At 41.0% G+C, this 14,202-nt stretch overlaps 1 protein-coding gene across 1 annotated transcript in view; it reads right to left on the bottom strand.

Annotated features, from left to right (window-relative positions):
• The window catches only part of DOK6 (docking protein 6), a 521,378-nt gene that overhangs the window by 498,526 nt on the left and 8,650 nt on the right, over positions 1–14,202 (bottom strand). The window contains exon 2 of the mRNA XM_030186837.1: positions 10,316–10,534. Within this exon, the coding sequence (XP_030042697.1) occupies positions 10,316–10,534 (219 nt within the window). The remainder of the gene's footprint in view (positions 1–10,315; positions 10,535–14,202) is intronic.

The following is a 14,202-nucleotide window of genomic DNA, read 5'->3' as shown; positions in this document are numbered from 1 at the left end:
AAATGCCCAAAAGGAACAGCTTTTATAGCAGAATGAAACATCCAAAATATAAACACTACAAAAGCAGACACAAAAATTTCTGTCTGACATTATTTATAACAAAATAGCCACACACATGTCCCTGTAGAGCAAAGGGGCAGCCTAGTGGTCAGTGCAGTGCACTTTAAACAATGAGACCCCCCACCCCTTTAATTCCTTTTGTGAGCCCTCCAGGAACATATAAAACCTACTGTACCTAAATGTACACCACTACAATAGCCATCACACTTGCAGGTGTCTTATAAATACAGGTATAGTAAGTATTTCCATGTTCCACGAGGGCTCACATATTTGTACAGAAATAAAAGAGTTAAAGTGGGAGTTACATCTGGGTCCTGTTGATCCGTAAGTCCACTGCACTGATCACCAGGCTACTCCTTACATATGTTTGTAGCTTTATTAGGAATGACCATAATACCTGAGCTGTCATATAGCCTGGTATCCAATGTCACTTTCATGTCTTAAGGAGGAGGGAGGGCTCAGTAACCACTGGAGAATTAAGGAGGGAGGTAATGCTTTCATCCATCCAGTAGCCAGATGCTCAATCAGGGCACCTTTTTGTACCCTGGACATGATTGAAACAGATCTAGATACAAATATCCTTTTTTGCCTTGGATGTTTCTTCCCATTCCATTATCATTGAAAGACATCCTAATTTTGGGCCCACCCTAGTCCCACCCAAAATACACCTCCAACATACCTCGTTGCTATTTGGACAAACTGCAGTATAAAATGTCCAAGTTCTGCCTTTCAAAAATCGTGATTTCGATGTTTTTGGCAGATAGACTGTTTTTGGCCATTTTGAGACATTCATTTGCTTGAAAATGAGCACTCTTGCGTTTAACTTCAGTCCTTAGCTCATGAAAAGATGTCACCTTTGAGGTGGTGTTGTCTTTTATTTATAGGATCATCAGGCTTATAATTCATGGTCTGAGACTCACAGAGATCATCTTAAAGAAGTCTATTCTTCTCCCTGTCCTTCTCCTTCTCGCTCTCCTTCTCCAGAAACTACTGTGGTGACCATTTTTTGATTCATCAAATGGGAAATTATCAGGGCCAATATATTTATTTATATACTTGACCCGGGTTAACACCACACTTTAAATTCTGCCCAATTTGAAAGGTGTGACCAACCATCTCATCATAGGGCATATGAGTTCCAATGAAAAGTTTTCATACTAAAGTCCCCCCACCCCCAATTTTTTTTTTAAAGTAGACTGCTTCAAACCTTCCAATACAAATACTAAACGTATGTGACTTTTTCTTTGAGATGATGGGAAATCTACTCCATTCGGTCATCCTCTTCTCCCAACGTTCAAGTGAATCACGCAATATTTCACAATTTCTTTTCCCTGACAATCAGTGTTTCACAAAAAGCTACTTGCCGAGAATTTGCCGAAAAATTTCTGCAGAAGGTTGTTGATATTGTAGGTTAATTTGATAATGTTGCTCTACCTAATACCGATACTGATTTTGATGATACTGTGAAATGGGATGTTTTTTTCTATGGTAAAGATTAACCCCCCCTGAGTACTAAGCCACGCTAGTGGCTGCCGTGTGCTAATTCCGACATAGCCCATTCACTTGCGGTAATTTCATTTTTGGTGAACGTCCGATATGCATGTCCGAAAAATAATTTTTATTTTTGGATGCACATATAAGACACACGCCAAGTGGCATTTGACACACGTAGGTCATTACCGCCCGGTTACCATGTGAGACTTTACCGCTAAGTCAATGGCTGGTGGTAAGGTCTCAGACTCAAAATGGATGTGCGCTAATTTTGATTTTGCCACAAGTCCATTTTTGACAAAAATTGTACAAAAGCCATTTTTTGCAAGTGCGCTGAAAAATGGATCTGCGCACACCCAAAACACATGCCTACACTACCGCAGGCGATTTTTCGGCGCACCTTTGTAAAAGGACACCTATGTGCATAACTGTAAGCAACAGCATTTAAGCACTATTCATTATTAGTGCATATAAATGACATATCCCCAAATTCTATATATGATGCTTTAAGTTGTACATGCTAATTTGACCACATGGCCAAATTGCTTGCACAACTTAATTGATTAACAAGCCAATCAGGCCCAATAATTGGTACTTAAGAACCAATTAGTGGCACTAAGTGACTTTAATTAGAATTAATGTGCATAACTATGGAACGCACTGCCAAAAATAGTAAAAACTATGCCAGACCACCTTAATTTCCGGAAAGCACTAAAAACAGACCTGTTCAAAAGAGCATACCCCACCGACCCAACATAAAAATACATGGACACCTGCGACACAATGTAACCAAAGAATGTAATGGACATTACCTGACTCCTCCTCCATCCCCCCTCCCTAAGTTCCCCCCAATTGTACCTACCGTACATGTACCTTATCTACCACAATATCACCTTGTATTCATTCATACCATGTATTTGTTCAGACCGGAATTGGTTAACGCCGCTAATGGTAATATGTAAGCCACATAGAGCCTTCAAAAAGGTGGGGAAATGTGGGATACAAATGCAACAAATAATAATAATAATAATAATAATAATAATAACTTTCTAGGCATATTCTATAACTTGTGCACATGAATTCTAATGCATGCAGTCAAAAAGGGGGCATAGCCGTGGGCGTGGAACGGGCAGGTTATAGGCATTTCAAAAAGCTGTGCGCACTATTATAGAATAGACCCAATCTGCGCCTAACTTAGGTGCAGGCATTTAGGCTTGGTTTTAGGTGGCCTAAATGGGTGCACTTAAAATTTTAGTCACAAGAACGGCATGTCAGCATATTCTATATACTACGTTTAACTTTAGGCATAATTTATAGAATCATGCTAACCACATAGTTTGTTAGCACCAATTTTAAGGTGTCATACATAAAATTCCCCCTATAGGGCCAGATTCTATGTTTGGCACTAAAAAAATTCATTCTGAAAATATTTCTGCCTAATCATATTCTTTAAACAGCACCTAGATTTAGGCGCAGTATATAGAATATGCTTAGTTGATATCCTTGCGCCTAAAACCACGTGCATCCATTTACACCAATGAAAATGTGGTGTAAATCCTGGTGAACAGAGTTAGATGCAGAGGGCCATATTCTATAACAGCGTGCGTACATATTGGAACACCCATTTCCCTGCCTATAACCATGCCCTCTTTTGCCTGCGTGCATTAAAATTTGGACGAAGTGTGGTACAGAATATGCTTAGGGACAGGGTATTGAGCGCATGAATTCTAATTATTGCTAATTAGTGCTCATTACTGCTTGTTAAGTGCTGTTAACAACGCTGATTGGCTTCTTACATATGCTGTTATGTACTATGTAAGCCACATTGAGCCTGCAAATAGGTGGGAAAATGTGGGATACAAATGTAACAAACAAACACATAAATAAATAAATAAATAGAATATGCTTGGATTTTGGCACAGAATGCGCTATATAGAATCCGGGGGATAGTGTATATATGCAAGGGGGTGTATTTATGGGTGGAAAACGGGAGTGCTTCCTGCATTTGCACATAACTTACAGAACAATGTAAGTTATATGATCACAGTTACACTAGGTCTACATGTTAGACACACTACCAGGTTATGCTAGTATTCTATAAGGAAATCTAGGCACTCGGATGCAGTTATAAAATAGGATGTCACTGCACAGCATCAGGGCACTTAAATGGGGGCACCTACATATAGAATTACCTCTTTAAGGTAGAGCCTTAGTAGTTAACCTACTGCTACTATTAATCATTTCTATAGTGCTATGGGCCCAATTCTATAAATGTTGCCTAAACTTAACATGCAGTAGGCAATCACACCTAAGCGTATTCTAAATACTGCATGTAATTTATGTGCGGTATTTAGAATACGCTTAGGAATAGTTCATGCGACTGCATCTAAGCACGTCCATTTACGCCAATGAAAAGCTGACGTAAATCCCTGCGCGTAGATTTACGCACACTCACCCATATTTTATAACAACGTGTGTGGATTTTGGAACTCCCACAAAATGCCCATTTCCACGACCCTAACCACACCACTTTTGCCTGCATGCATTGGAATTTAGGTGCAGTACATTACAGAATACGCTTAGCAATGTATGTGTATAAATTCTAATTCTTACCAATTAGTGCTCATTTTTGCTTGTTAAGAGCTGTTAACAATGTTTAACTACTTGTTAAAACAATTAGTCTATATATATAGTTATAGAATACACCTAGATTTGAGTAACTCTAGGTGCTCTATATAGAATCTGGGGGTATACGCATGTATTGTCTCTGTCCCTAGAGGGCTCACAATCTAAGTTTTTGTACCTGGGGCAATGGAGGTTTAAGCACCTAGAGTTACTCAAATCTAGGTGTATTCTATAACTACATACAGTAGGTCACAAGGAGCTGCAGTGGGAATGAAACCCATGTTGTCAGGATGAAAGCCCGCTGCACAGCTGACAATGGAATGAGGTAGAGAATAGGAGAGGGCTCTGCCTAATTATGGAGTATGTTACTGTATGTTAACTGTTAACACAACTGATAACATTGCGAGGGAACCCAAGATGCTGTAAAGCAGGGGCGTATCTGGAATCCGGCGGTAGGGGGGGCCACAGCCAGAGAGGGGGGGCACATTTTTGCCTCCCTCCCCCCCCCCCCCGCCGCCGCCGCCGCCTCTCTCCACCCCCTCCCCGCCGTCAACCCTCCCCCGCTGCTTACTTTTGCTGGCGCCGAGGTCCGACCCGCAATCTCCGTTTTTCGTCTTCCTCCGTGGCCATGCTTCCAGGAAGTAACGCTGCAGTGCTGATTCGTTGAATCCAGTTCGACTGGATTCAACGAATCAGCACTGCAGCGTTACTTCCTGGAAGCATGGCCACGGAGGAAGACGAAAAACGGAGATTGCGGGTCGGACCTCGGCGCCAGCAAAAGTAAGCAGCGGGGGAGGGTTGACGGCGGGGAGGGGGGCCAGGGCGAAATCTGCGGGGGCCCAGGCCCCTGTGGCCCCACGCAGATACGCCCCTGCAAAGTAAGCATTGCGAGAATGCTGATTGATCAGATACCTTGAAACAGCTTTTGGCAAAACTTTGGCCACAGTCTGTTGAGGTCCACAGAGCGTTACTCCTTGAGTATGTTTTTTGAAAGCTAAGTCTTTTTTTTTTTTAATTTTAAACTCTAAGAATTGGGGGTTACCAGTTAAACAAAACATTGCATGGAGCTTTAGTGATGCATTAGGGTTTTTTTTTAATGCCAGTGATTCACCCCATAAGTCTCAATCATTTTAAGAAGATGAGATAGGGCTCTGACGCGTTTTTCTCCTATTTTTAGCATACTCTGTGGCAAGCTCTATAGCACTGAAGCAAGAGAGATAGTGTTGATGCTGGCGGACAAGGAGAGAATTTGAATGAATGAACAGTTATAGTCTCTTCTACATTCTGTTTTTTTGCATGTCTTAGAAGCAGTGATCAATTGAACAGATGTAGCTAATTGCATCATTTTGTCTGGGGGGGGGGGGAGTAATTTCTCCATGTAGGTTACTTTAATGCATGTGATGACAAGAATGAACCTCACTCCTAAGCCCAGTGTATGTAGAGTATGATCTCAGTTTCTTAAATGTACTGCTAACGGTCGCCGTACTATTTGTATTGTGCCAAATAAAGCTTCTGTCTGCAGTTCACAAGATATAACATGTATAGGCGACTTATACAGGTGCGCTTAAAAGTGCTTTTTTATCAAGCCTGTGGTACTCAAAATGATGGGAAATATATCAGTATCTTTCTTCCACACTTTCTTAGTCTCGGAATGCATTTCTTGGTACTTGAGGATCTTCCCTCTCTCCACGCGATTCATCTTATAATGTTTCGAGAAAGACAGTGAATACATGTTTTTTTGCTAATTTTTTGCAGATGAAATGATTTGTTATTGTGAGCCTGGCTACGTGTGTTCCTTTGAATGGGCTACTTCTGCATTGCTGTGCAGCAGCCACTAGTGTGGCTTAGCTTAGTAAACTGGGGGGGGGGGGGGGGGGGGGGGGATAAAGGTTACAATGTTTTTGTTTTTTTCTGGCTCATGCATGAATATTAAGCTAAATTGCTGGAGTTCCAATTACATGTAATCAGATGAGTTAAGAAGCATAAATTTATGGAACGGCACAAAATTCAGTTCAATTTCCAAATCAATTCATGGCATTGGACCATGTTCATTTGATATTTTACTAAAATATGCATATATTTTATGTAATGCAAAAATAGTTTATCTCTGACTGCCAATGTTGCCAGGACTAAATTTTTCATAGAGATAGTGATGTATAAATTTCATCATGCTGACAGAGTAATTCTTCTTTGGATGCTTTCCAAGATAGCAGTTCCTAGAAGAAAATGTGCATTTTCTGCAAGTTAGGAAGAAATGATTGGACAGCAACAGGCTCTCTTTTTTTCTTCTGCAAATCAGTTAGTTCATGAAAACAATGCAAAAAAAATTCCAAGGATTTCTTGAAGACGAAGGATTTACATTTTTTCCTTCTAGGATAGATATACTAAAGTGCGCTAGCAAGTAAGCCCATGCTAAAAATGTTAAAATGTGTTATTAGTAAATAGGTATCACTGCACAAAATGTCGATGAATTAAGAAATGATTTGCATGGATAAAAGCATTTTACCTGGTCAGTTTTATGGCTCTGGCATATTTTGTACATTGCTATGTGGAAAGGCTCCACTAGATTCCCAGCTATGTATATTGTACCCAGGGTCAGCTGTAGATAGCGATGCTGCAGAGTAGTATTCACGTCTCGAGTTGGGGGTGAGGGGTTTGGGGCAGTAGAGAATGTGAGGACTGAGTCATAGTCATTGTTAAGGGTAACACCTCACAGATGGATTTAGAACTCATGAACAAGATTCTGGAAGGTGACCTGAGCTATGTGGTTTCCAGTTTCTGGACCATAGCTGCAATGACCGTAGTAGGAGTCTAATAAAATAGAGGAAAAGGCCATGGATAGTTGCAAATGAAGGTTAATGATGTTAAAATGTCAGCAATGGTTTAAACTGAGTATGGAAAGAAAGGAGAAAGGGGAAACAACCAGTTTTGTTTTAAAGCTATTTTACCTTCATTAATCAGGAGTCTTTTGTAATTTAGTCCTATCACTAGTTTTAAGCCGAATCGATTACCTCAATGGCATATACGCAGGGTGCAGAGACCTACTTCTCAAAAAACTACAAACTGCCCAAAACACAGCAGCTTGACATCTTTGGAGCATCAAAGTTCACCAGTTCCAGACCACTCCGTGAGAATTTACACTGGCTTCCTGTGGAGTGAATACCTTTTAAAATTTGCACCCTAGTCCATAAGATCCTGTACGGAGCAGCTTCAGCATATATGGATGCCCTTGTCAACTTACCATCAAGGAATTCGCTTAGATCTACTCGTTCATACTTAAACCTCCATTACCCTGCATGTTCTGGTCTCAAGTACAAAACCGCATATGCTTCCACCTTTTCCTATATCAGCACTCATTTGTGGAATACATTACCTAAATCTGTAAAAACGGTTCAAGATCATCTGACTTTCAGGAAGTCTCTCAAGACCTACTTATTTGGGCAAGCTTACCCTAAAGATTCCGTCCTGCCACTGTGATTCCTGGACTCCAACTCCTCTAAAGGTCTTGTGGTCTTAACTACTTTCTCCTGCCCCTGTACCTTTCTGCCCCGCGTATCACTTTCCATTTATTGTACTTTCCTGTTTGTTAATTCAATGTTGTAAGCCACATTGAGCCTGCCAGTGGTGGGAAATTGTGGGGTATAAATGATATAAATAAACAAATAAACAAACAAACAAACAAATAAATAAATAAATAAGAATTGTTATACTGGGTCAGACCAAATATCCAACTGGCCTGACCCAGTATTGTATGGAAATAGGAGCATTTCTAACCATGCTACCCTGAAGGTTCTGCAATTCAACTTTCTACCTAAGAGCTTAAATTTGGCTTCGGAGCTTCTTTCCTATACTTACCTATGTTGTCGATATCCACATATACCAAGACAGATGGTTGTTCCCCAGCACTGTCTAAAATCTTATGTTTGTGACGTGTGAGGCAACTACCTGTGCCCCAGGCAGACAAATGATGAAATGATCCTCATGCCCACCAGCCACCAAGCTATCTACAAGCCTAATGATCAAATCTCCAACTAAAATGGCTGCCCTAACCTATTCTCAGGCAGAAGCTCCTGGAAACCCACTTTTTACTAGAAGACCTTGCTTTCAACTGGACGAGCCCAGGATTCACGTCCCAGAATCTAGATGGTTAGATTGAATGCTTGCTTTCTCTCCTATTGATGTTATGGTGTTCTCTTTGCTCTTTTATGCATTGTAAGCCACCTTGATACGTTCCATATATAGGGGGAGATTCTATACATGGCACCTAAAAAATTGGCACAGAAATCAATGCCGACTAAGCGTATTCTATAAGTGGCACCTAGATTTAGTCATGATATATAGAATATGCTTAGTTGATATCCCAGCACCTAAAACTACGCACCTCAATTTACACCAACAAAAATGTGGCGTAAATCCCGGTGTGTAGATTTAGGCACACTGGGCCATATGCTATAACTACATGCATAAATTTCAGAATGCCCATGAAATGCCCATTTCCCTGTCCCTTTTTGCCTGCCCACAATAGAAGTTAAGTGCACTATGTTACAGAATGCGCTTAATGAGTTATGCAAGTAAATTCTAATTATTGCCAATTAGTGCTCATTATTTCTTGTTAAGAATTGTTATCAATGCTGATTAGCTTCTTAAGCCTATTAAGTTATGTGCGCTGTTATAGAATATGCTTGGATTTTGGTGCGCTATATAGAATCCGGGGAATAAGGTGGTATATTAAGAATGATAAACCTTGGGGCATCCCCTGGAAGACAAGGCCTGGCTAAAGGGTCACTTCCAGCCTCACCAAGGAGATGCTTTCACATAAGATTACCTCTTTCTTCCAAAGCAGCACAAAGTACAATAGACTGGAGGAGGGAGTTCTCTGCTATGTCCCTATAAATATTCTCTATATACCTCTGTCTGCCTCAGCCCTTTCAAGTCCAGATTAGACTCTTTCCCTGAGAGGAGACAGGTGCTCAAACAGAAGTTAACAGTAATTAAGCACCAAAATGGGGGGGGGGGGGGGGGGGGGGGGAGGGGGGATGTCAGGCACCTAAGTGCACTTTGGTGCTATTCTATAACTTTTTTTCCAATCATTAAATCTTACTGCTGTATTCATTTGCTGGCACAAGAATATCATTCTGGAATCATTTTGAGAGAAATAGCCATACAGACATCTCTGCAGATCAAAGGGGTAGCCTGGTGGTCAGTGCAGTGGACATTAAACAATGGCACCCAGGTACAATTTCCATCATAATTCCATTGTTTTGTATTGTGAGCCATCCAGGGACAGAATAAAACCTACTGTACCTAACTGTACAGACCAAAAAATGCGAAGATGACTCAAAAGTATTGCCTTATTTGGTGACCTCTTCCAAACAAGGCAATAATTCTCTTACTGGTAGACTGACTCTGTGTGTTGCATCTCTAGATGTACCAAGTGGGGTCCGGCACAAATAGTTTTCAAGAAAGCAGTGTGAAGGTAGAAGTGAGTGGGCATTGCTTTTACCTTCCATCTTAAAGGTCAATGAGAAGGAATGTGGGGATCTGGGGAGCCCAGAGGTGGTCTGCTAGACTGACAGGTTTCTTTGAGGAGGGGGGGGTAGGGTGTGCACTAGACCACTTGGGTCATTTGTGGAGGTGGGTTTGTACCAGTCAGGGTTCAGGGGGGTGAAGTGGTGCCATCACTATTGTGTGATTCTGGTGGATGATGTGAATGTTGGGGGTTCCACTAACATTATAGGATCAGAGCAATTGGGGAAGTGGTGGTCAGGGGTGCTGCCATCATCTATGGTGTCAGAGGGGTAGGGGTGCCACTTGGACCACTTCAGTGATCTTAGATGAAATGCTACACTTTACTTCAGATTAACCTCTGCTCCTGCTCTGCATCTTGAGGTCAGCCTTGAGCTGGCGTAAACATTCAGCACTAGAAACAAAACCCGTAGAAGTCTGCACTAGATTTTAGCTGCTATCAGGGATGAAGTCTTATTTCATTGAATATATTTTGCATGCTCATTGTGCTACCCTTTAGTAATAGTGGTTTTATGCTGATTTTCCTGTGCTAATCTTTCTTCCTACATCGGAGAGTAGGCTTAGTGTTGGAAAATCAAGCATAACCGCTGTACTAACTGGTAGTGTGGCTTACTGCATCTGTCCCACAGCATCTACTGCTATGCCAGGGCAGGAGCGTTTCCAAGGCTTGTGAAAGGGTGACATCATTGTCCAGGATGGGTTGTAGATCCTTGAACAGAACCATAATCACCGAATCACCCTTATGAAGCTCATATACAGAATTATTCTCCCTCTGTGTCTTTATCCTGAAAAAGAGCAGCTCAGCGTATTCTAATTTCTCATTTTGCAGATGCTGTCAAATTACAAAAACAGAAGCAAAAATATTACTACCTAACATTCTGTGGTGCTGAAATTTATCCAAGCACTACATTTCCTGCTATAGGTCTGTAAATTTCATGAACTTATTGCCTGCCAATATTTTCCATTTCCATTTGTTTTATATGCTGCTCCTTCAAAGGTTGCTCAAAGCAGTTTACAATAAATCAAAAATTAAAGAACTACAAATACACAGTAAAGCAAATCAACAGTCATTAAATAGTATATAATCCATAAAAATATCTAAAAATATTTCTTTTGCAAAAGCAAAATCCCCAAATTTCCCCCTGCTTATTTTGAATCCATAGGGTCAGACAAAATCCTAAAGTATATTTAGAAACAAAAATAATCACCTCAATCTTCATTTTTGCATGGATTGGTTTTCTGTTGACCAATATGAAAGATGTCTAATAAAGTCAGCACTCACATTAATCAGGTCAATTTTCAGTTAAATATCTTGGGACTAACATTCAGCCTGTGAGAGCCAGGCTGGCTAAGTCCCACAATCAGTGTTGAGCCCAGATATTTTAGGGCATAAACCATAGAAGTCTATATATATATATATATATATATATATATATATATATATATATATATATATATATATATATATATATATATATATATATATATAGTCAGTTTAAACTTTGGCCAAATCAATATTAAGCACTGGCTGGTTAAGTTTATAAGGATAATTCTATATATTGTACCAAGATTCCCACACGGAAATCAAAGCATATTATATAAAGTATGCTTGCTTTAATGTAGGGTACTTTATAGAATATGCCAAGCACACTGGTCCATGCGACTAAATTTAGTCATGGTAAATTACGACAACCTGTGAATAGAGTGGATATAGCGTCATTCACGGAAGAAAGCATTTATAATTGGCATGAAAATCTGAAAGTGGATAAAGCTATGGGGTCAGATGGGATACATCCCAGGAAACTGAGGGAGCTCAGAGAAGTCCTCGCAGGATCAATTAAGGATTTATTTAATAGATCTTTAGAGACAGGAGAGGTTCTGCGGGTTTGGAGATGAGCTGATGTGGTCCCTCTTTACAAAAGCGGCGACAGAAATGGGAAGGTGGTAGAATCAGAGGGCCAACTCAGGAATAAATGTCAGGAAGTATTTTTTCACTGAGAGGGTGGTAGAGATGAAAACAGTAATGGAATTCAAAAATGCGTGGAACAAACACAAAGAATCCTGTTTAGAAGGATCGGATCCAAAGAAGCTTAGCGGAGATTAAGTAGGAAAGCAAGTGCCGGGCAAACTTCTATGGTCTGTGCTCTGATTGAGGCTGAATAGATTTGGATGGACTAGCGTGGAGCTATTCAGGGGCTTTGACAGCAACTTCAGGAATTTTAGAACAAGGCCAATGCTGGGCAGACTTCTATGGTTTATGCCCTAAAAAAATGCAAGGATAAATCAATATCAGGTATACATATGATGTATCACTTCATACCATATGCTATAAGTTTATCTTATTGGGAAGACTGGATGGATCATACAGGTCTTTATCTGCCGTCATCTACCATGTTACTATGTACAAATTCCATTACCTAAATTAGGCATGGTGCAGGTGTATTCTATAACAACGCACACAGATTTTAGAAACATCCATGACCCACCCATTCCATTCCCATAATTACGCCCACTTTTCAACTATACGACTTAGAATTTATGCGCACCACATTACAGAATACACTTAGCAAGTAGTATGTGTAAATTCTAATTAATGTCAATCAGTGCCAATAATTATTTGTTAACATCCAATTATCAGCACTGATTAGCTTGTTAACTAATTAATTATGCATGTAGTTATGAAATACGCATCGATTTCCGTATGGAAATCTCAGCGCGATATATAGAATCCTTGGAATAGCAGCCAAAGACAGATCTGCTATTTGGGTGACCTGATTTGGCTGCCAAACTTAGCCGGTGATGCGCTGATATTTGCAGCTAGCTATTTATATCACTTGATATAGCCAGTTAGCTGCTATGCCCTAATATTGTGAACTTGGGTTAGAGTTGTCAGTGGACTAAGTTAGATATTGAAGAGTAGTGGTGATAAGACAGAGCCTTGTGGAAAACCACAAGTGAGTTGATAAGAAATAGATTATGTAGTGGTGTGAACTGAGAAGGAATGATCAGACAAATAAGAAATAAACCAAATTGATAGTGCACCCCCTGATCCAATATCAGAAAGTCGAGAAATGAGTAAAGGGTGATCTACAAGGTTGAAGGCTGCAGATATATTCAATGACACCAACAGTGCTAGATTACCCAATTCGTGGATGGAATGAATTTCAGTTAGAAAGGCAGTAATAACATTTTTTGATTAGCTTTTGAAGATAACCCTTCTTCTTCAGATCAGAAATATGCAAAAGTTGATAAATATCAGCATATATAAGTGAAACACAAAAGCAGTCCAATGACATGCTCACAGGAAGTGGGTGGGGTGGGTTAGGTGAGAAACAGGGGGAGCTGGGTGGATGAAAGACAGGGAGAGATGGATGGTAGATAAGAGTGTGACAAAGCAGTAGAATTTTATGGTTTCAAATGGGCTAGAAAACCCAAATCTTTGTTAAGCCATGTCTGGTGAGTGTCAAAATATTTAATTATTTTGACTTCAAAGGTCTTACGTTCCAATTTCCTTTTAGTATTCTTACCATAAAAAAAAATCAATGTTCTGGTTTAGTAAAGTGCCGTCCCATGGAGGTGACATCCTGGTTGGCATTGGCATTTTTCATGTGATGTCTTTCAGGCTTATTTTTGACAGAGAAGGGCGCCCATCTTCCGACACAAATCGGGAGATGGGTGTCCTTCTCTCAGGGTCGCCCAAATTGGCATAATCGAAAGCCAATTTTGGGCACCCTCAACTGCTTTCCATCATGGGGACGACCAAAGTTCACGGGGGCATATCGTAAGCGTAGCGAAGGCGGGACTGGGGCGTGCTTAATAGATGGGCGTCCTTGGCCGATAATGGAAAAAAGAAGGGCGTCCCTGATGAGCACTTGGCTGACTTTACTTGGTCCATTTTTTTTGTGACCAAGCCTCAGAAAGGTGCCCGAACTGACCAGATGACCACCGGATGGAATCGGGGATGACCTCCCCTTACTCCCCCAGTGGTCACTGACCCCCTCCCACCCTAAAAAAAACGTATTTTTTTTTTTTGCCAGCCTCAAATTTCATACCCAACTTCCTGACAGCAGTATGCAGGTCCCTGGAGCAGTTTTAGTGGGTACTGGAGTGCACTTCAGCCAGGTGGACCCAGGCCCACCCCCCCTATGTGTTACACTTGTGGTGGTAAATGTGAGCCCTTCAAAACCCATCAGAAACCCAACGTACCCACATCTAGGTGCCCCCCTTCACCCTTTAGGGCTATGGTAGTGGTGTACAGTTGTGGGGAGTGGGTTTTGGGGGGCTCAGCACACAAGGTAAGGGAGCTATGCACCTGGGAACAATTTCTGAAGTCCACTGCAGTGCCCCCTAGGGTGCCCGGTTGGTGTCCTGGCATGTCAGGGGGACCAGTGCACTACAAATGCTGGCTCCTCCCATGACCAAAGGGTTCGCATTTGGTCATTTCTGAGATGGGCGTCCTTGGTTTCCATTATCACCGAAAATCAGAAACGACCAAGTCTA

The sequence above is a fragment of the Microcaecilia unicolor genome, chromosome 1 (assembly GCF_901765095.1).
Source record: "Microcaecilia unicolor chromosome 1, aMicUni1.1, whole genome shotgun sequence".
NCBI lineage: Eukaryota > Metazoa > Chordata > Amphibia > Gymnophiona > Siphonopidae > Microcaecilia > Microcaecilia unicolor.
The sequence above is the reverse complement of the archived record's forward strand: the minus strand, read 5'-3'. Positions and strand labels throughout refer to the sequence as shown.